Source organism: Dothidotthia symphoricarpi (genome assembly GCF_010015815.1).
Source record: "Dothidotthia symphoricarpi CBS 119687 unplaced genomic scaffold P153scaffold_21, whole genome shotgun sequence".
Lineage (NCBI taxonomy): Eukaryota > Fungi > Ascomycota > Dothideomycetes > Pleosporales > Dothidotthiaceae > Dothidotthia > Dothidotthia symphoricarpi.
The window spans coordinates 944,725-967,150 of record NW_022985028.1 but is presented as its reverse complement, the minus strand read 5'-3'; the positions used below and the strand labels follow the sequence as shown (position 1 = coordinate 967,150).

Below are 22,426 nucleotides of genomic sequence, written 5' to 3'. Positions count from 1 at the left end.
TTTACTTTATAGAAATTTTCCTACTAGACTTATAATAGATATTATTAAGGTAGTATTAGCTATAAACTTCTTGGATAATCTAACATATCTAATAAACTATAACACTTATTATACTACTAAGAAATAGGGACTTATAATTTGTAGAGAGAGTTTATTAGAATTGCAGTATATAACGTTATCTTTAATAATAGCAATGCACTGTATAAAGTTAAGAAAGGAGAGAAGCTAACACAAGAGGAGTTGTTTAACGTTAAGAGTAAGTCGGCCTAACGTTACGGCTTTATTTTATGTATCTAGAAGCTTACAGCTAATATGCTCAAGGCATCGAGATTCTTGAGGATGGGGATAGTTTCAACGTTCCAACTGGGATCAAGATCAAGCCCGGGGTTAATAATCGAGAGAGTGATAATATAGTGGAAGCGCCGGAACATCAAAACCATCAGCGTCACTTTAAGCGCCACACGTCAGGTATTACAGTAGAGAGCGCAGCTTAATTATGTGCGAAGTATAATAGTATGCGCAGCTCAAACGTGGATCATGTCATGTCTTAACTAAACAACATTTCTACACGTCTTACAATGCTTCGTCTTTGTCCCACCCATTGCCTGATCGATTACCATCTAGATAGTTTATTATGTTCTCTTTCTCACTTGCGACATCCAGTGGCTCACCCCCATCCTTCCAAGAGGTTACATGCTCTCCCACCCAGGAAGCCTTGCACCTGACACGTCTGTGCAACACCTGGCCCTTATGGTTGATAGCAATTAGCAATGCCCATCCATCCTCACATGCCTCGCGGTCTGCAACCACTACAAGCAACGCTTGACGCGATGCCAGATCATCGTCATCCTCTATTGTCTTAGAGTGTCCACTTCCCTCCATAGCGTCGGGGCACCGCACGAGAGCGCTTAAGATAAAAGACGGTATAACATCCATTAGCTCCACCTCATCATCTGCGTCTCGTGCCAGCACTCCATAGGCAGCGTCATTTTCTTCAAATACGAATGGGCCAAACATACTGTTGTCAAACCCGTGTTGATCTGGAGGCCATAAAGCTTTTTGCCACAGCTGGAGATACGCCTCGTCGGCACTTGTACGCGAAACCGTCTCTTCAGCCAAAGTATCTCCAAGAGATGCCTCATTGCCATACCATGTCCGAATCCAGATAGCACCAGCAGCACTCCACTGTTCTGGATCCGCTGTCTTGCGCTTCTCAAAAGCCGACAGGGTTGGCGGAATGTGATCAGGTATGGGAATGTCGAGAACTTCCATGCACCGCTGGAAGTAGACCTGATTAAATCGCGCGTTAGTGGTTCCAACTGTAAGGTACTTGCACAGTTGGACGAGGATATCTTACAGAGCGGCCACATCTGCCGAGGCTAATCCATGATTTCACGAGATCCCGTTCTTGCTCGTCTTGGTGGAGAGACGATTCTGGGTCCCATCTTTCCTGTTGCTTCACGTCAGCCGCAATTAAAAGAGCTTTAGCCGTCGTCGCTAGAGAGAGTGCAATCAGGCGTACTACAAGGAAATGATCAAAAGGCATATAGCCGAATATCTTGTCTAAACCATGCGAAGTGGCCATGGCAGACGAATTACTGTGAGTCGAAGTGGAGAGTAAAAGATCGTGAGTGTATTTTAAAGTAACTAGCTTGCTGAGGAAACCAGCTCGCATACAAAGTACGTTATAATCATCGACTACTAACAATACTACTTTCGCTAATTCACAATAATGGGTTTGGAGAGTTTAGCCCTGCCTATCTTGTCTGCTTACACCTTGCCACCTTGCCTAGCCCAGCCCAGCTCTTAGCCGAACCGTGGGGCGAGTATTAGCGTGAAACAAGACAATCGCATTATCCTTGTCCACAATCGCGATAGTCAGCCGTTGCATCCTGAATTTTCTACAAGTTTGGCTTTCGGGAGCCTGTTTCTCAATCAGCATAAGATATATTCAGGGATCAAGGCTTATGCGAGTCGAGCGACAAAGTTCAAAACTATGGGTGTAAGACGTGTTGCAGTAATTGGCTTGGGTCCAGGTGGCGCTATCGCAGTGGACGCACTCGCTCGAGAACGGGCTTTCGATGTCATACGTGTGTTCGAAAGAAGGGCAAGTCCAGGCGGTTGTTGGTATGTCACAAAGTTTCATTGCGACAAGTTACTTCGAACGTCAACGATAAGGAACAACACTATTCAGAGTACTCACAATGTTTTAGGATTGAGGACGAAGCGCCCCCTCCGCCCTTTGATCATACTATATTTGCATCGCTAGCGACCCGTACTGCGGATGCTCCTCTAGAGACGCCAACAAGACTTCCGATACGCCTCCCAAAATCCAAGCAGACGCGTCACACTGAATCATCGGTTTATCCATACCTAGAAACCAATGTCGACAGCATTCCAATGTCATTTTCCCAGGAACCTATCTCTGATCAGCGGAGTCCAACATCGATAGCCAAACATGGTATTGACACACCATTTAGACATCATTCCACCATTCGTGAATACATCGCCTCTCTGGTGAACCGAAAAGGTTACGGGGAGTTCGTTTCCTACAATACAACGGTCGAGCTAGCGGAGAAAGTAGGAAATGAATGGCGATTGGTGCTCCGAAGAGAGGGAAGTTTTGCTGAAGACGACGAGTGGTGGGAGGAGATGTTCGATGGAGTCGTCGTAGCGAACGGGCATTATAGCGTTCCGTATATTCCCAAAGTTGAAGGGTTGGAGAAATTTGAATGGACACGACCAGGAAGCGTAAAACACAGCAAGATGTTTCGCGGTAAAGAAGCGTATCGAGACAAAGTGAGCATCAACCTTATTGTATCACTGAGGTAACACGACTAACCGGGGGGTAGCGCATCGTCATCGTTGGCGCATCAGTCTCTGCAGCTGACATTGCCTACGATCTCGTTGGCACTGCCAACGACCCAATCTATGCCGTGATTCTCGGTCACAAAGCAAACGGCTACTTCGGCGACGAAGCGTTCAAAAACCCCGGTATCGTTGCAAAGCCCTCAATCTCGCACATAATGGATGATCGCACTGTACACTTTATCGACGGAACATCAGTCGCAAACGTTGACGAACTCATATTCGGAACAGGATATTCATGGAGCCTCCCCTTCCTACCCCATGTCGAAGTGCGCAATAACCGCGTCCCCAACCTTTATCAGCATGTCGTATATCAGTCTGATACCACTTTGCTCTTCGTTGGCGCCGTAGGCGCAGGCCTTACCTTCAAAGTATTTGAGTGGCAAGCAGTACTCGCCGCGCGTGTACTCGCCGGTCGCGCAAAACTACCTCCACTCTTGGAACGACAGCAGTGGGAGCGAGAGAGGACAGAAAGACTTGGCGATGGTGCCATGTTTACGTTTGTCTTTCCAGATTTCGAGGAGTACTTCGAGACTTTGAGACACCTGGCGGGTGATGACGGACCGGGCAGGAAGTTGCCCAAGTTTGAGAAGCAGTGGCTTGATGTGTTCATGGCTGGTCATGAGATGAGAAAGAAATGGTGGAGAGAAGAGAATGCAAAGGCCAGGCAGATGTACATCGAAGATTCAAAAGCGAGGTTATGAAGATAGACCTCATAGGCAGATCTCAGGTGCCTGTGAATGTGCAGACACATTCGATTAGCGGCGACTGTATTCATTTCTCCCTCAAGTCACGTACCAACAAGGCTTACGTTTATGGGCATTGACATCGCCGGATTAAATTAACCATCAAAAGCGATCTGTGATTGGATTGACTGCATTGAGTGATGTATCAGTATGAGTGCATAAACTTTTCAAGGCTTTTAATGCAGATAACTCTCTAGTAATCACGGAATTCTTAAGCAGAGATCTTTGGAAGACGTTTGCTTCATCCTCACAGTGACGCCACCCCCACAAACTAAACCTGAGCTGCTCAAGTATAAGTAATATCACCTATCATATCCGTTGTATTTATCCGTTTCCATCCATTCACTTGTTAATCTTTTCTTGTATTGCAAGACAGCGATATACTTCACTTTCTTGCGACTATGCCGACAGTGAGCGCGGTTGCTGAGTTCCCGGTTAGGAAAAGACGATGCTTCCAGACCTACAATGTGCTCGAGACGATAATGCTCGTTGGTGGGCTAACATTCATGACCTCGATTCTCGTAATCGGTCTCAAAGTGTGTTGTCTATAAAAATCTCGTCGCCGTTCTACAGCCCCACACGGTATCACTAGAAAGCAAGCTTTTACTGCTTAGGGTTGGCTCGTGAAGTCATGATCTTTAGATTGTTCTTCGTGTACAAGACGGCGAGGCACAAGTAGCTGTAAAGAGAGACAGATAATGGTACTTGGAATATATCTAGAGGCAAGGTTTAATATATTTTCTATTTATATCTTCGCAAGAGATCGGTCTATATCCAATGGGTTTGATAGGCATAACACTTGCTGACTGTGAATTGCATGTCCTACGTAGTTCAAGATCACATGCAACAAACTATATGAAACTATCGAAGGGAACAGAATCTACCACTTACCAAAAGACTTCAAAACGGACGCAAGCTTTCCATAAGATACTCATCGGTCACGTCTGCCTCCTGTGGTTGTCCAGTATTACCTCCACCGTACCTACATTCGATAACCAAGATCACTTCGATGGGTTTGCCCCCATTTGGCGCAGTAAAGATTATGCTTTCAAGTAGAACATCGGTATATTGAACATCTGTGACAGAGGTTCCTTCTTCGTAGAATTTATCTAACCAAGCTATAGAAGAACATGCATGAACTTCCGCATGACCAGTCGTTACCCATCTAGCCCTCATCATGAACTTTTAAGTAGTTCCCGGACCAAGCTTCACAGCCTGGGAGATAGATCGTGAGTTGATTACGATGTTCTTATCGTTGCGAAGTCTGGCATGACCTCCAGTGTTGTCCACTGTAGCGTCTCCAATTTGGAGGTAAGCCCAATACCCTGCCCCTGGGATACTGAAATCGGAATTTGCGATAGCGGTCGAAGCTGAGTATGCGGGCATGGCAGCTGCAGTGGCTGTATTTGTAGCTGAAAGTACGATTGTCAAGTTGTTGGTTGTGAAACAGTCGCGATTAATGTTGAATCGTTACTTGGCAGGGTAATCATCGCTGTTATGGTCACAGCTGACACCTTTCCTACTCCCGGAAGTCGGTTGGTGGTCGGGACAGCCATAATTATGACCTGGCTTTTACCAGGCAGACTAAGTGTATTCACAGCTGTGATGGTAGTCTTCTTTCCAGGCAACGTAACGGTGAGAGAAATGCTGACTGCCGTTTTGGTGGCAGCGTGACAGGTAGAAGCCTGTCCTGCGATAGTTATAGTAACGGTAGAAGGACATGTCGCGTATCTTAATGACTTGCAAGCAGAAGCTTCTGGTTTACCATCGCATAAGCCATAGTCGTTCTGGCAGGTGTTTGCTGCACGATATGTACTCGTGTTGCTACATAATCTTTGGCAGGCCCGTTGATAACTGTCATTGTTTTTTTACAGATTTCATTTTACTCATCGTTAGTGTGACAGATGCTGGATATGAATACAACAAAGGTTAAGCTAGAGTTGCAGATTATATGAAACAGCTTCTTAATCTCGCCGATACGGAAGAAGGATGTGACAAGTACAAGGTAGGAGTATATTATTCTGAAGGATTATAACGCGTGACTGACCAGCCGGGAAAAGAACAACTGATGTGTCTTTTGTGAACGTAGTGAGTTCTTATCTTTTTACATGATATATGTCACTCATTAGACTGGGAGGAGTCGAAATAGTGGTTTGTAGGTGGAAAGGAAATCTAGTAAGTGTTTGTCAACGTCCCCAAACGATGAGATTTTCAACAAAAGTCATGCTTCTTCTAGCATAAGGATTAATTCTACCCCGATATCCGCCTCATCAAGTACGTCCCATCGATCAACAGTTGAGGTTGTAAAGTGTTACCGCTGCGGAAGAATAGAAGTCTCCCAAAAGTGATACTGTTAAAAGTTTAGATAACGTCGCAAAAATTAACTCTCAGATGTGTTCCTTGCTCGACATAATGTACTGTAAGATACACAGCCAGTTACGCTAATTAACTTTTCGAGTCATACAAGGCGTTGAGAAGTGAAATTGGAAAACTGAGAGCTAAAGATTGACGGCAATCTAGACTCAAGTTGCAGTCTATATCGGGAGCCATAGAAAGTGTTCTGAGGCTGAAGGGCATTGAGGATTGTAGTTGAGGATGGTATGGTCCAGAACTGACGACTGATCAGGAAGCGGTCCTCTTGCTGTTTGAGTGACGAGCATCACGTTCTATCCTATACATGGCATCTAACATACAGGAATTGGCATCGTCGGAATTTGCACGTACGGTGTAGTCCATGTATTTATAACTCTGTTAGGTTACAAGAGCCTGGACGAAATCGCGTGTTTACACAAGGGAAAATTGAAACCCGCTATCTGGCGTGACTGAGTAAGAACAGATGTATTTGAAATACCCGGGTGTAGCATAGCCTGCACTAATTTGAATGTGACCTTAGAAATAGAATCCGAACGGATGAGCCTTGGTCAGTTGCTGGCCTTAGCAAGCATTCTACATGCGTGGCTTGACGATTTCCAATGTTCTCTCACGATCCCATAGAGCTTACTTGGTTGGCAGTACTTGCGAAAGCCTCAACTGGGCTTGCACTTCCAAACATATTGTTTCCTATTAGGGTTATCATGCTATTAGAAGTCTTCCAGCTGAGGATTTGCAAATTCCACGATACACACAGTACGATGTCTGGGCTCCTACATGTCAGTGGTTTCGTGACGGTCAAAGTTCGCTTATTGTCCTGAGCTAGTATTGGAATCCTCTGGTTGCGGTGATGGCCGATGATTACCTAAGCCTGTTTCTACTTCCTCGTCCCAGCCAGGCGATGCGCGCATTCCCACACGACGGGCCGACTTGTATCTGTCGTTGAGAGCATTGGACTTTTGCGCAGCAGCCTGTGCAACTTATAGCGATGCGTTAGATAATCCGCCAAGATTGACGCACCCCGCACCTTCTCACCAGCTGCTCAACCTTGTCGTCGCACCCCCAGCATTGCATACCCTCCCCGAGGACGCGCGGGAATGCACACTACAACCAAGTCCTAAACAATCCGCATACTCAGTCGAGCACGCGACGAACACGTTCCCGAACGCGAGCGACGCCGAAACGACACCAGCGTCTTCCAAAGCGCGTCCCCGCACGAACACGACCAGGCGCCGCAGCACGAAACGCTACACACATGCGCACGCGTAGCGCATGCCGAGCCCTGACAGACTTCCGTCGGGATAGACATGTTTCATGCTCATGGTTCCAGATAAGCGACTCCGTTGCGGAGTCCCCGGCGACAACGGCGACTACCATTCGCGACGAAACACATTGACGATGAGGGTCGAGGTCCAAACCGCGTCACATGATGCACATGTCTTACCCTCAACCATATGTGAGCATCGTGTGTGTTCACAGGGCATGGTAGAACCGCCTCTGGACTTTGGGACCACCTTGACAATGACCGTCGACCTTGGTGGAGCTGCATGATACCACCGAAAGCATTCACAATGAGTGTAAACAACGAACAGGAACTGATCATACTTCTAGACTCTATACTGTAGAGAAGAATGGCTGAATCCAGTTGGCTTTCGACATTCAACGGCGGCAATGAACCAGAGACGACACGTAGTCGCGCGGATGAAAGAGACCCTAGAAGTCAGCCAAAACGAAGGCGCGTATTCATGCAGCTTGCTTTTTGTTGACCGATTCATTCTTCACACCGACGTTGAAGACACGTTGTACTGTTCTGGGACACTTGGTTAATTCATAGCCCGTACAGAGCCGTGTAGAACGCGAATATAGGTTAAGTCAGGACCATAATCATTGACTACTGGGCGCACTACTCTAACAACCCCATCTTCTTCAACACCAGCTCAACCAAGTTCATGATGCTTCCGCTGCTCAACAGTTCCAACACCTGCACGTTAATCTCCGTCTCGCGCGTAATCCAGTTGCGAAGCTCGATCGCGACGAGGCTGTCCAACCCTAGATTCTTCAACGTTTGCGAGGGCTCAATTGCGTCTGCGGGGAGGACCAGAATGGCCGCGATCTTCTCGGCGAGCGCGACATAGAGCGCCTGTTTCGCATCCTCTTTGGACGCTGCTGTTCGCAAGACCTTGGACAACGCGACGGTAGCAGTACTCGACGACCCGCCAGTTCCCGATGCGGCCTGTACAGCTTCGCGTAAGACAGCGAACTTTTCATCAGACAGCCAGAAGCTGGAGTCGTCTGACGTATCCAGTCCCGTGATGCATTGACCTTGGCAAGACTCGTTCATCTTGCCGGTGACAGCGGCAGCGAACAGGGCCAAGACCTTGGATTCGTCGATGGTTTGACCGCCGATGTTCTTGAGCACTTCTTCGCGGCGGGCATCGCTGCCATCAGCAAGGTAACCGATGTTTGAGACAGCTGCCAAGTCGATGGATGTGCCTGGCAGATCTTGTTTGCGTCGGAATGCCATAAATTGATCGAGGAAGACGTTGGCCGCGGAGTAGGCTGCTTGACCTCGATTGCCGACCACGCCAGCGACGGAGGAGAGAGCCACGAAGAAATCGAGCGGCGAAGAGGACAAGACCTTGTGGAGGTTGAGAGCACCTTCAACCTTGCAGGTAGTGACGGCGTGGAAGTCTTCTTGCGTCATCTGTTCGAACAGCATGTCACGTAGAACCATGGCTCCATGCACAACACCCCGGATTGGTGGCAAGTCTTTCAAGTCCTCGTTCACCAGCTTCTCAAGAGATTCTTCGTTTGAGACATCGCAGGCACAAACAAGGATGTTCGTACCACTCGGTGCAAGCTGATCGGTAAGCGCCTGAATGCGGGGGTTGACTGCAGCACTCCGAGAAGTCAATACAATGTTGCGGGCGCCCTTCATCGACATCCACTTGGTAAGGCTACGACCGAGGCCACCAGTACCTCCAACGATGATGTATGTCGCATCTGGCCGGAAGAGGATGTCGCGAACCTTCGCCTTTGACGCCTAGAGATCGTTAGCCATTGTCATGTGTGAAACTAGAATATGTACGTACGAGAATCTGATCGTCTGCATGGGGAACCACCACCAACTTGCCCATAGCCTTTCCGCTTTGCAAAGCGCGGAACGCCAATTCGGTCTCGGAGATAGGGTATGACTTGATCGGTGAGATAGGTGAAAGAATGCCCTTGCTCATCAAGTAGGTCACGTCCGCAAGCAGACGTTGCATGAGCTGCGGCTTGTATGCAGCGACCTTGGTCAAATCGACTGAAGCGAAAGTACAGTTGTACTCGAACTTCAACATGTCCAGGCGACTGTTCCTTGTGATATCAGCTTTGCCGATTTCGATGAATCGTCCGAACGGTGCCAAGGTGTCCCAGGTCTCTCTGAGTATGTCGCCGGCCAGAGAGTTCAGGACGATGTCGACACCAGCGCCGTCGGTCGCTCTCCGGATGTCCGCTCCGAAGGATGTGTCGCGGCTGTAGAAGATCCTGTCCTCGGGGATAGAGTATGTATCGATCAAGAACTGTTTCTTGTCCTGACTTCCAACCGTGGCAAAGATCTCTGCGCCAACCATCTGCGCGAGCATAATGGCAGCCTGTCCAACACCACCGGCAGCGGCGTGGATCAGCACTTTCTCGCCCCTGGTCATTCTTCCGAGGTCAAACAGGCCGTAGTAAGCAGTGCAGAAGACTACTGGGATAGTGGCTGCCTGCTCGAACGTCATTGTGTCGTGGATAGGGACTCCACTAGTGCCGAGGCATCGTGCGTAGGTGGAGTAAGCGCCCTCTGTCATGGCCATAACTCTCTGCCCAACTCGAAGATGGGAAACTTTACTTCCTACAGCGGAGACAATGCCACTGCATTCGACACCAATGTATGGCTGACTGACTTGGCCCATGCAGACCACCACATCCTTGAAGTTGACGCCAGTAGCCTTGACCTAAAAGAATGAAGGCACGATTAGCAGATGCTCATAGTAAAAAACGCGTAGAAGAAAGGAGCGGGGTTGGTTGAGCCTGTAGTGATAGGTCCCACTTGCCCAGACATTCTGGTTACAACCCGCGTTGTCGATGTCCGGGAACATCTGACCATCGGCTATAGGCTCGGTTGTGTGCAATAGATAATGCTTACCTCAATCTCAATCTCGAAATCCTTCAACTTTTCCGGCACATCATCGACCCAATGAATGGTGTTGAGAGAACCATAGCTGCCGATCTGGAGTTGCAGTCTTCGGTCTTCCTGCTTGTATGGTTGCTTCTCGAGTACCGATCCATCTGTCTCGTTGCTGATGAAGTCGTTCATAGAGCGGTCCTCTTCTATCCGCTGGACATACAGCTTACCATCGGTGGCCACGAACTCCATATCGTTGATGGGTTCCACGTGCTCGGTAAGCCACAGAGCATCAAGAGTGCGCATGATCGACTTGGAAGGCCAGCTGGAGTTCAGCTCAGTAGATTCGACACCGAGAGTTGCGATATGCGACATGTTCTCTGAACGTATCGATCGTGCCATACCGACGCTCATGGCCGACTCCGGCGTATCTCGGGAGTACACCCACACAGTCTTGGCTGCATGTAGAAGGATTTCTTTGAGACTCTCGAACTCTGATGCAGTAGCAGTCCGCAAGGACTTGTCTCCAGTCTCGAGGAGAACGATTCGCTTATCCTTACAATCTGTCTCGCCGAGTTTGAAGATCGGTGGGCGCGAACCTGTGGCGACATCGATCGCCTCAGCCAAATCGCTCGCGACACTCGGGCTCTCGCCAAACAGGATGATCGAAATATCAGGCTTCTCGACAGGCGTGCGTACTCCAGATCCTGTTTCGGCCTGCCCATCCTCTGTCTCTACAAGTCCGTTCGATCCATTGGCTTGGTGACCATTCGCTCGGTGACCATTGGACTCCATCTTTTCGACCGGGATCGGGCCAGCTTCAAACGGTTGCGTGGTAAGTTTGAAGCAAACCTTTTCCGTGTCTGCATCACCGGAAGCACCAGCTCCCCTGATGGGCGTCATGACAAAGCCATCGAACTTGATGACTGGCTTGCCCAAGTTTCCTGGCCGGGTCGCGCAAATCTCAAACGTGGTCGGCTTAGGGTTGCCCAAATCGGGACTGCCAACACACCACACAGATAGATGCTCGCCGGGGACCTTGATGATATCGCGGTCAATCTTGACCGACCGTACCAATGTGGGCATGTACAAGGTGTCGAATTGGTCTCCTGCTGCACCAAGGATGGGCCACGTCAGGTGTAGGAAGATGTCGAGAAGAGATGGGTGTATGACTAGGTCGGACTCGAACTCCTTTGGCATGAGACTACGAGTGTCCTGCACGACGATATCACCTCGACAGTGTTCGGTTCCAATGTAACACTCTTTCAGTCCCTGGAACGTGGTACCGTAACCAGCACCCACAGCACTAAGTTTGGCGTACATGTCCGTCTCGTCGACCCGACGCGTTGCTTGGGCTTCGACGCTGGAAGACTGTCTCTTGATGAAGTCCTCCTGCATCATCGGATCTGCGGCTACCGAACGGCCTCTGTCTTTTCCTGAATCTTGAACGCGAACGAGACCTCGGCAGTGCTCTGCCCAGCCACGCTTCGATTCCCACGAGCAGATCTTGAACTCGTCCCAGCTGTCGGATTGACCTCTCGACGCGTCACTGAAGGGTCGAAGGGTGATTGTTGTTTCCGTGTCAGAGCCATCATTGAGAACCAGAGCGGCGCCGACTACTACCTCACGAAGCTCAAAGCTGTCGAAGGTCGTGTTGCGATCATCTGCGCGTTGTTGGGCAGCTTCCACTGCCATTGACAGGTAACCCGCTATGGGGAAAACTGGTATCCCTTGCATCTTGTGGTGTCGCAACCACGGGACGTCATCTAGGCGGATGATGTTTCTCCATGTGGGTTCGAGATCGTTCGAGTAGTTGGCAAGTACGCCAAGTACATCGTTTCTCTTGCCCGACCTAGTGAGATGCTTTTGCGGAATACGAGCTTCGTGCCAATATGAAGCGGAATGCTGCCATGGATACCTGGGTAGATCTTGCACCAGATAGTTATGCTTGGCCCCGGTGGCAGGGAAATTGATCGCGATCATATCAAGAGTAGTGCCTTTGGCATACACCGCGCCTGCAACCTCCATCACCGATTCTACGGCGTTGACATTCCGGAGGAGGCTGGACGAGTAGCCAATCTTGGTGGCTGAAGATCCGAGGGTTTTCAAGATATCCTTGATAGGTCCTTTCAGAGTAGAGTGCGGTCCCAGTTCGATCAGATGGTCCGGCCTACTCTCACTTGAGCACATCGGCGCAAGTGCGTCGGAGAACAGCACAGTTGACACGAGGTTCTTGATCCAGTATTCGGGACCGAGCTCCGAAGCATCGACCTCGCGTCCATAGACCGATGAGTAGAATTTGGCGGTCAAACTGGTAGCAGGAGTTCGATCCGCGATTGAGGCCAGGTACAAATCCGAGACACGGGCCATGTGCTCCGAGTGATACGCAACGTCGATTTTGAGCTGACGATTGAAGATGTCGTCCTCGTCCAGAAGGTCATGCAATTCAGCCATGGCAGACTCATCGCCAGAGATTGTAACACTGGTAGGGCTGTTGACACAAGCAATCGTGAGGTATCCAGGTTGGATTCTCTCCATGTATGGCTTGATAGCCTCCGGGCCATAGCCGACGGCGATCATACCACCCCTCAGAGTGGGATACAGCTCCTTCAACTTCAAAGTCATCATTCCTCGGTGGTAGGCTAGTGCCATAGCCGCATCAGCATCGTATGCTCCCGCGGCATAGGCAGCTCCAATTTCACCTGAACTATGCCCTATCACGGATGCAGGGCGGATGCCCCAGGCTGCGTAGAGATTGACCAAGCCTATCTGGATGGCTGTGCAGGCAGGCTGGCTGATGTGCGGAGAGTTGACACGAGAAATCTTTGCTGGCTTTTGCAGCTCTTCCAGGAGCGAAAAGTCGGCGCCAATTTCTGTGAGGTACTCGCTGGCTTTGTTGATCGCGGATGCGAAGATAGGATATTGATCCATAAGACCCATACCCATCTGCGCCCACTGGGCACCCTGTCCGGTAAATACAAAAGCCTGTGTTGGCTCTCTCAGCACCTTGGGACAGTTGAGCGTCATCTGAGCAAACTTCTGGGTGAGCATGCTCAAGGATGAAGCTGGAATCGCTAGCCTGTAGGCGAGATTTGATGTCCTCGAACCGAGAGTGAAGGCCATGTTCGAATAAAGCATCTTCTCGAACGCTTCGGGTCGCCGCTCGAAGTAAATGCCTAGGTTCTTGATCCGCCCCTGCAAAGACTCTTTATCGTTTGCAGAAACCAGGAAAAGCTTCGTGAGCGGGTCTGGTAGTTGGTCTGGATCGACTTCCAAGCTTGCGTCTCTGCCCACTGGTGGCCGCTCTAGCACGCAATGTGCGTTCGCGCCACCAAACCCATAGTTCGAGATCGAAACATACTTCTTGTTCCGTGGCCATGGTTTCGTTGTTGTGAGAACTTTCATGTTCCATTCATCCATGGGAATGGCGGGATTTGCCTTGCGAAAGTTGGTGGTGGGAAGGGCCAGACCTTTGTCTAGCATCATGGCTGCTTTGATAAGCGAGACGACACCGCTCGCTCCTTCCAAGTGGCCGACATTTGATTTGACTGAACCAATGTACAACGGATCCTCAGGGCTTCGGTGGATTGAGAGAGCTTCGTGCACAGCAGAAGCCTCGATCGGATCTCCAACCTTAGTCCCGGTACCATGCATTTCAACGTACCCACAAAGGCGCGGGTCTAATCCAGCATCTTGATAGACCTTTCTGATGATATCTCTTTGCGCCTGCCCGTTTGGATTGGTGATGCCCTGGGTCCGGCCATCTTGATTGGTGCCTGTGTTGCAGATAACAGCTCGAATTGGATCGCGATCACGGATCGCAGCAGCCAGGGGTTTCAGGAGCACAACGCCGGCGCCTTCACCCCTCGCAAATCCTGACTCAGCTCGTTCGTCGAATGCAAATGTCTTTCCATGATCATTGAACAGTTGAGATGTGGACATTGAAACGAAGTAATCCGGTAAGATATTGAGATGACTTCCACCCACAATTGCTTCTGTCGACTCACCAGACTGTAAGCTTCGTACAGCATGATGCAAAGCTACGAGCGAGCTCGAGCAGGCGGTATCAAAAGTCATACTGGGCCCTCGCAGGTCGAAGGCGTAAGAGATACGGTTCGACTGCATCGCTTGGGCACAGCCGGTAGCCTGATGCATTGGCGTGGTTTCGAGGTCCCTCAGGTTCATCAGCTCATAGTCGGAAAAACTACCGCCTACGTAGACGCCGACGTTGCGTCCAGCGAACTGTTCCCGGGGCACACCTGCACTTTCGAACGCCTCGAATGTACATTCCAGAAGGAGTCGCTGTTGTGGGTCCAGAGAAATGGCTTCTTTGGCGGTAAGGTTGAAGAAAGATGCGTCGAAACGAGAGATGTCGTCGGAAAGAAAATAGCCACCCTTGGGGTTGAAGGTTCCAGGCTTTGAAGGGTTTGGGTGATGAAATGCGTCGAAGGAAAACCTGTCCTTGGGCATCTCTGACCACCCATTTCGACCACGGGTGCATAGCTCCCAAAGATCTTCTGGAGTCGACACCTGTCCAGGTAGTCGACAAGCGTACCCGATGATGGCAACTTTGTCAGTCATGGTGACGGGTCGTTGTAGGTGGAGGTCGTGGTAGAACGAAAGAGGAGTATTAAGATTCGGTGATGGGTATAAAGGATGGGATGTCTATCTGAAGCTGTGTGATGTCGTGGGGACGAAGCTATTTATGCAGATTTTGGGATACTAGTTTACCTGTTCGTCACATTGGGACACAAGTCCGCCTGACCACCACTTCGGAGGATACTAGCCCGTCTGTACACCACCTCGGAAAGTCAACCGTGTTTGTTTGAAGCTAAGGAAAGATCAGCGGCTGCCAACATGCATTCTATGGAGCTTTGAATATGATGCAGCAGGAGATAGTGGCGAGTTGCGCGGCCGGTCCCCCCATGGCCTGTACCTTGAACGTAGCAAACTCAACTGATATCAAAGTGGGGTGAGGCAGTGATCAGCTGCGCGGCCGATCTTCTTGAGGCCCGAACTAGTGTGTCCTGGATGATGCAGACTAATTTGCTCAAAAGGTTCACAATTTATAGTCGACGAGTGCCCTCCGCTCAATCGAATTCACAGAACATTCGAAACAAAAACAACCTCAAGAACAACACGATGCAGTTTCTAGGCTTCCACGGTGCCATTTCCAACGCGGATGTGAGTTCGTCCTTTTCAACAGTGCTCAGAACGATGCTAATGTTGAAATAGTACTTCGGTATCCAGCTAGGTAGGCCACTCTTTGTGTTATTTCTGTACAGCAACTTCTAACTCACGATAGCTCCGCTGGAGAAGGAGCTAGAGCGAGATCAAGCGGCATCTTTCCACTTCATGAATGCACCTATCCTAGGTGATCCGCCATACGGTATGTACTGGGCCCAGAGGTACACAGAGATCCCCTAGTACAAGGAGCTCACATGTTGCACAGGGGTTGAGAAATACTTTGGTAACGGGCCCTATCGCAGCTGGTTCTGCGATGGTGCTGTGGGATCTAGGCGCATGCTCGAACGAGTCCGGGACATGCCGACCGGAGACAATTCTGAAGAAATCATGCGAAAATTGAGAGGCAAAAGACAGGCCGGAGCACAAGAGCAACTAAAAGACAATCTAAAAGAAGTGATGGACTCAATCTACGCAACCTTGAAGGAAAACCCTCAGATCGAGGGTGTTATCGGGTATAGCGAAGGCTCTTGCCTTGCAGCGTCCCTCATCTTGGACGAAATCAGACGGGAACAAGAAACTGGCCAAGCCAGGCAGATTAAGTGCGCCATATTCATCACTGGCTGGCCACCGTTGGCTTCGAACGCCGACTTCGTACTGAGTGACGAAAGCGCACTCAAGATCGACGTTCCCACCCTGCACATCGTCGGAGCAAATGGTAACCCTGCGTCTGTCTACTCAGGATTACATGAGGCTAATGCAAGAGATCAACAGATCCCTACAAGCATGGAGCACTAGCAATGTTCAATGTCTGCGATGAGAATACTGCTACGCTTTTTGACACCGGCAAGGGACATACGATTCCCAGATCAGGAAGGGTGATTCAAGAGTTGGGCGACGCGGTACGGGAGATGATAGGCAGCACACGCAGTCAGACTGTATGCTGAGGCTCGCCAATGCAGTGAAGTGGAGGAAATTGAGCAACAGGTCGTTTCAGGACATTCAGTAAAAGGAACTGGAGACCTCGCTTAAACTGAGCTAGTTTAGAACGACGTTGTAACCCCGTAATTTGCTTTGAACCAATGAAATTGTACAGCGAGAACTTCCTTTTCTGATGACTTTGAATGGAACCAGTCTAAGTCGGGAGATTGTAAACTATCTTTCGAAAAGTGACGATCTGCTGGCACTCGGTCCACTCTCACATCACATGAAAAGCTTCGTCATTAGACATGGGATTTTGTAAAAGCCTTGTTTCTTTTATCGCACTTAACCCAGCGAATGAACATTCAAAACTATTACGATAAATCAAATGTCTTTGTGTGTAAGCAATACACTAAAATGTGTCCTTTGGGACAAACCTGGAAGTCCGTGCTCAAAGTCGATCTGCCTAAACAGGTATTGTGCATGATAAGGTTCGAAATGACCTCAACAAACACCATCGACAGCCCAATTTTCCCCGGCAAATTTGGGAAGCAGTAACGCATGCAAAGAAACCGAGCATTGTAATAGATAAGCCTATGTCAGTCTGTCTCGATGAAGCTCCAAGTTTCTCTATTTGGACGACGGAGCACTTACTTTCTGCAGAAGCATCACACGCTACCGTGGACAAGGATCTCAAGGTCATGTTCTGTGCTCTGTATTTCGGCGCAGTTGCCCGACATGCATCTTACATCTTCCAACTTCGCGATATCACTCAACGGTAGATGCCATTACTCAACTGATCGACAAGGTTTTGTTCCGATTTAGGCCTCACACGAACGTTTCACCACGTGCGACGTTACGGTTAGACAGAAATCGTGACCGTTGATCGATTGACAGCTTTACCTTCTGTGATGTCTGGATTTGGGTAGTCGTCAAACTTCGGGTTATATTGCATCATCCTGTCAGATTACGTTCGACTTTCCTGTTCCAATCCCTTGTTACTATTGCTATCCTAGTATGCCATGAGTGACTTTGACACATCGGCGCATCAGCTTCAGTACATGGAAGATGCTTGACCATGTTCGAGATCGCTATTTGTCCACCTGCCGGAGAACATTTACTTTCTGATCAACAGTGACCGCCGAGTCGTTTTCCGACACTTACTAGTCTGCGACTCTGTTCCAATTGGATGTATTACGCCATCTGACCATTGATGAGACTCTCTCACTATCAGCAAGTATATCGAGAACTGTCTCCGATCAACGTGGATACTCCTCAAGCTTGTCGTATCACTGGTCTGCCTTTTTCCGCTTTCCTATGAGACCTATAGATGTACCGAGACTAATCGCTTCCTTAGTCGCCGTTAGCGACTGCTGTCCTTAGAACTATAGTCGTCTTGGCTTTGATAAGGCAGCTCTTGATGAAAGCGGCTGTGATGAAGGCGGGATTTGATCGTGATCATACAGGGTACTTGTCGAAGTACTTTCAATACAACTGCCGGTCCCTTATTACTGGCTCGTCGCTTTATAGACTCGGGGGAGCAATTAGTTAATCGTAGTGTGACTACCATATCACCTCTACAAGGGTGAAACTCGCTCGGGGCAGACTCGCAAGTAGAATGGGACCTCGGTTCCAAACAACACCCAGTCTTTCAGTCATGTATGAGAGCTCTACGCGATGACGAACCCTCCAATGCAAGTCACTTGGTACCCTCTGCATGATCCATGCAACAAGGGGATGTACCTAGCAGAACATGCATTGCATACGTGATAGAACCACTATACCTCGCCATGAGGCACCCGACATGGCCCCTCAGGATCTCTGACAAGAGCAAATGAAATAGTAACGGGTTGGGAAATTCCGCGTCGCCTAGAGCTTCTGGTTCCACCCATCAATGAAGTGCTGATGACGTCCAACGAGATTGGTTCGCAATTCACGTTCCGAGGCAGTAGTCTCGGACTCGTAGCGGATATATCAGTCTGACAAGATCTGCGACATGCTTACGGTAATCACTAGTTTTGACGGATCAGGGCAACGCATATCCTGGTACATTTCAGTCACCACTAGGTTGAAATTGAACGAAGGCGAATGGTATATCGTTGAAAACGCTCTCACACAGCAATGACAAGGATTCTTAGGGAGACGTGACCACTCTTCATCCAGGACGATCATTTCCTTCTATGGCATTGCAGGGGATCTCGTCGGGTTGTGCCTGACATGCACGAAAGTATCCGACCTTGTCGTTATCCTGTATAGTGGCTCGGTTCCTTATGCTTTGCGAAAGATGATTACGAAACACGGTTGCGGGTTGTGATGAACGTTGCGTCCATAGGTACAATGACGGATGGGCCCGCGCTTATCTCGTGTCAGGGGACAGAGCTGGAAGAGGAAAGATCTGTCTACAGTAAGATTGGAGTACAGTTATGCAAACACACGTGGAAGATAATCTCATATACCTAACTTAAATTCAATCATAGCCTTTGATCTGGGTTTATTTACAGTTCTAGGTCATGTCGTTAAGCTTTCTTTCGTGAGTCAGGGGAAACTCCAAGCTGCGGTAGGGCTGTTGGAAGGGATACCCCTGTTTCTCGCCTCAGACATCAGGCAGCATCAGAGTCATGAACAACAACAAGACTCCACTACAACAGCAGCCCCACCCAAATCGCCCATCTCGCCCACCAAAAATATGTCCAGTATATGCGTTTGTAGTGCACACACGTGTCGCCAATCCTGACCGGCGCGACCGTTCGCTATGCTTCGCAACCGTTGCAACGTCAGTCTCGACTCGATCGATAGCCCCGACAACGGCGGCCCGCCCTGCCCGTTGTGCTACTCAAACCCCAATTATCCGTCACTTGGCCTGATCGTCGTGCCTACGCGGCTCGATCTTCTGGTTGAGCTAGAGAGAGCATGCCCTGCGCTGCAATATTCTCATGTACAAGTCCCCGCCGGGCGTAACGCCGCTTTGTATCAGTGTGATGGGTCAACACGCCATAAGCAACATCTCGTGTATGCGCTGAAGGATGCTGTGACTGTGCTGGCGCATGGGTGATAGAGAAGGATGGCGTAGTACATGGGGATGGCATGTCGGCCACATGGCCGAGGCGCAATGTGTCGGGATTGCTGCCCAAGAGGGACGTGAGAATGAAGGAATACCCAGATACGTGTGGCAGGATCTAGACAACTCGACAAAGTTTCAAAAGAAGGATTAGGTCGTCGCAGATCCGTCCGAACGCGTCAGCGACAGCGTCGAGGAGGGGATCGTCCAAGGCCCACCAGACTCCGCACCACATCCACTCCTCCGCCCCCACACCCTCAACCCTGCCCAACAGTACAACCCTCGGCCAAAGCCATCCCCGTCGCACTTCCTCACGGCTCGAACCGTCTCTCCCGTATCCACAACACACCACTACTATACTCCCTAGATATCACGTGCAGATACAATTGGAGACGACCGCACACTATCACCCCACAAGAAGTGGGGACCCTCACCACACTCTAGCCCACATAATGTTATCAAGTTTTTAGTTCCCACAATATGCGCCGGAACACATCAATCCTGGTCCGTAGCGCGAAGGACGCGATATATTCCGGTACTTCGACGATGACGAGGATCATGACGAAGATCATGGATGCATGGATCAGGTGCAGACGCAATCCAAGGTCGTAAGACTTGGTTATGGTAGTATGATGAGGTACTGATGCGAGGTTTTTCCGAGGTTGAAGGTACACGGACGGATTAAAGATCAAGGGCCGGTGGTTGAGTTAGGAAGTGATAGTGAAGCGGGGAGTGGTCATGAAGAGCGTACCCACACCTCATCTTCAACATCAGCATTGGCTTTCCAATCGACCTGCCGTCCATGTTGTAAAAGTTGGTTCCTGCGATGATCTTGCAAACGTGCTCTTCAGTATTCTCCTTCGCTCAATGCCTCATTGGCTTCGCTCGTGATGCGTCGATTAAGAATTACTTGTCGGTCAGGTCCCAAACTACCTTCCCAGTGCCATATCGACTGCCACACAGTATCAAAACTAAGCGTATGTTGTATCGACATCCGTCGTCTTTAAGGCACGATCATCCTCTACCACCTGTATGCTAGCCTTATCGTGACTGAATCAATGGCCTTCCCGCTGTCGGTGGCTTCCTGGCACTTGTCGTAGTGTTCACCTTTACGTGGCTTTCAAACAAGACGAGCAAGTATAGACACGTTGTGATCGTTGTCCATATGTACTACATACCTGTCTTAATCATCGGTCCCAGCTAAATCGTAGATAAGCGGGTAGCACAAAGATCGTGGTTGCGACGTGGGTGATGAGTGCGATCCCTGGGCTTTTGATAGGAACTCAGTACTATTGCAGCGACGATCTACCGCTGTACCGCAAAGAACCGAGACCACGGATCCATAGGATAGCAGGCGATATGTTATCTACTAAGGCGCAGTAGGTCGCGTTCTCCACGTACAGTCGCAACCTGGTGAAACGATATGAAGTAGCAGGTGGCTAGAAGATGTAACGGTATACTTTGTAGATAGTATGCTTTGTTTGAAGTGCCCACAATGGCTAGTACGGTGTCGCATCGACATGTGTGTTGTTTGTAGCTGGCTTTCGACTCCATTTACCCTTGAACTTGCCGCCTTGCTGCTTGATCCGCTCTTGTTTCGTATCCGCAACCCACTCGCCTCGAAATCGTTGTTTGGGCCTGTTGACCTTCTCTTCGGCGAGGGCACGCCTAGTGTCCATGCTTCTGCCATTGATGTGACCCTCGACGGGTAGGTTTGCTTTAATCCATCTGTCGAGCTGCGGCTGAAGTTTGGCCTCCCAGATATGTTGACCAGCGTTCAACTCCTCATACGTCAGTGCAGGCACCAAATCCGGACATTCTGGTGGATCGTTCAACGTGAAGGTTGCCTGTCGTGTCCGAAGCAACGAAGTCATATGCGAATGGGTTCCACAAGCAAGCCCAAGGTCATGTGCAAAGCTACGTACGTAGAAGCCAGAGCTTACTGTAAGTCTTATCTTCACTGCAGGGACTGGAGCAGCTCCTTCACGGCCAGGCCAAAGAAAGTTATGTTGGGTAGGGTCATGCCATTCGAGCAGCGTGCACTCATCGACGCGCATTTCTCTGCTCGCGAGCTGTCGCGGTAGCTCTTTGCCTTCGCGCGCATACTCACAGGCCTTTTTTCCATCGATTTTCAACGCAGAATAGATGGGTGGAGCTTGCGTAATGACTCCCCGGAACAGCGCAAGTTTGTCTTCCACGAGAGCCTTTGTGACATGTGTGGGATGGGCTTGCTCTACGATGACACCAGTACAATCATACGTATCAGTACTTGCACCAAATGAGATGATGGTTTCGTAAGTCTTGTTGCAAGCCAGGTACTGTTGAAGATGTTTCGTTCCCCTCCCAACACCTACGATCAGAACACCTGCTGCCAACGGATCCAAGGTTCCTCCATGGCCCATCCTAAAGAGCTGATCATCACTTTTACTGGGTCTTTTAGGTTGTGAATGTAGAAGAGGTGCAAGAAGTTTTGATGATGCGAAGGCTGTCTGCAGTTTCTCGAGCACCTCTGCTGAAGAAGTGTGAGCCGGCTTAGCGACAGCTAGACGACAATAAGCTTCGACTACGGACATCACGATGCAACTTACCAAAAACACCTTCCAGGACTATTCCTTTGTATGACTCCATTGTCAAGCATGAGAAAAGCAGAAAAGTTATGATGAAAATGATGTTGCTGTGATCGATTCGCGTACCGTAGTGTGCAAGGCGTAACGCTTGCCCTAATCGAGGATAGTGTGAAGTATGTTCATCTGCGCCCTACGCCCTCCGAACGCCGTTGTCAAGGGTTAGTCCTGTGTCGACGAGCGCAAGTGTTTGGTTCGTGATTGTGGCTTGAAGGGACACCACTGTTCTGTGTCCAGTGAGAAGGCGTCGTTCTTTTCCGCCTGGACGGACTCTTGACTAACTAGACCGGCCCGATAAGCACTCCGAATCTCGGGCACGTTCTTCACAGAGTCATCAACACGTTCTGTGTCACGAACCAGAATTCTTCGAGAATGGAGTCGCATCAGACATCCGATCTCCCGACCTGGGTAGAGGATGGAGTAGACCTTTCGTGGATGACCGACTTCTACGCAGTCGACGATACCCACAACGTCATCACGTCCCCAGAGTCCGTGGGGCCTACTT

At 49.6% G+C, this 22,426-nt stretch overlaps 7 protein-coding genes across 7 annotated transcripts; 3 read left to right on the top strand and 4 right to left on the bottom strand.

Moving 5' to 3' along the window:
* Positions 1-573: 573 nt before the first annotated feature.
* On the bottom strand, positions 574-1,585 carry P153DRAFT_300886 (uncharacterized protein; the record flags this gene model as incomplete). The annotated part of the gene is made up of 3 exons (XM_033664355.1): positions 574-1,290; positions 1,358-1,450; positions 1,523-1,585. The coding sequence occupies 3 exons, from the start codon at positions 1,583-1,585 to the stop codon at positions 574-576; spliced, it is 873 nt and encodes a 290-aa protein (XP_033519631.1).
* A 287-nt stretch (positions 1,586-1,872) lies between these two features.
* On the top strand, positions 1,873-3,726 carry P153DRAFT_349669 (dimethylaniline monooxygenase). Its single transcript, XM_033666258.1, has 3 exons — positions 1,873-2,127; positions 2,214-2,799; positions 2,853-3,726. The coding sequence occupies exons 1-3, from the start codon at positions 1,997-1,999 to the stop codon at positions 3,570-3,572; spliced, it is 1,437 nt and encodes a 478-aa protein (XP_033519630.1). The 5' UTR covers positions 1,873-1,996; the 3' UTR covers positions 3,573-3,726.
* A 788-nt stretch (positions 3,727-4,514) lies between these two features.
* On the bottom strand, positions 4,515-5,394 carry P153DRAFT_410825 (uncharacterized protein; the record flags this gene model as incomplete). Its single annotated transcript, XM_033672080.1, has 4 exons — positions 4,515-4,723; positions 4,817-5,026; positions 5,089-5,299; positions 5,380-5,394. 4 exons carry the CDS (start codon positions 5,392-5,394, stop codon positions 4,515-4,517), a joined length of 645 nt encoding a protein of 214 aa, XP_033519629.1.
* Positions 5,395-7,866: 2,472 nt separating this feature from the next.
* On the bottom strand, positions 7,867-14,715 carry P153DRAFT_434877 (polyketide synthase; the record flags this gene model as incomplete). Its single annotated transcript, XM_033673113.1, has 3 exons — positions 7,867-9,027; positions 9,077-9,964; positions 10,156-14,715. The coding sequence occupies 3 exons, from the start codon at positions 14,713-14,715 to the stop codon at positions 7,888-7,890; spliced, it is 6,588 nt and encodes a 2,195-aa protein (XP_033519628.1). The 3' UTR covers positions 7,867-7,887.
* Positions 14,716-15,041: 326 nt separating this feature from the next.
* On the top strand, positions 15,042-16,418 carry P153DRAFT_325825 (putative DUF341 family oxidoreductase). The gene is made up of 5 exons (XM_033665278.1): positions 15,042-15,318; positions 15,370-15,388; positions 15,440-15,523; positions 15,587-16,036; positions 16,093-16,418. Exons 1-5 carry the CDS (start codon positions 15,166-15,168, stop codon positions 16,263-16,265), a joined length of 879 nt encoding a protein of 292 aa, XP_033519627.1. The 5' UTR covers positions 15,042-15,165; the 3' UTR covers positions 16,266-16,418.
* Positions 16,419-18,991: 2,573 nt separating this feature from the next.
* On the top strand, positions 18,992-19,291 carry P153DRAFT_390086 (uncharacterized protein; the record flags this gene model as incomplete). Its single annotated transcript, XM_033670896.1, has 1 exon — positions 18,992-19,291. The coding sequence occupies one exon, from the start codon at positions 18,992-18,994 to the stop codon at positions 19,289-19,291; it is 300 nt and encodes a 99-aa protein (XP_033519626.1).
* A 1,505-nt stretch (positions 19,292-20,796) lies between these two features.
* On the bottom strand, positions 20,797-21,925 carry P153DRAFT_360814 (tRNA pseudouridine synthase B; the record flags this gene model as incomplete). The annotated part of the gene is made up of 2 exons (XM_033666940.1): positions 20,797-21,839; positions 21,886-21,925. 2 exons carry the CDS (start codon positions 21,923-21,925, stop codon positions 20,797-20,799), a joined length of 1,083 nt encoding a protein of 360 aa, XP_033519625.1.
* Between the last annotated feature and the right edge of the window lie 501 nt (positions 21,926-22,426).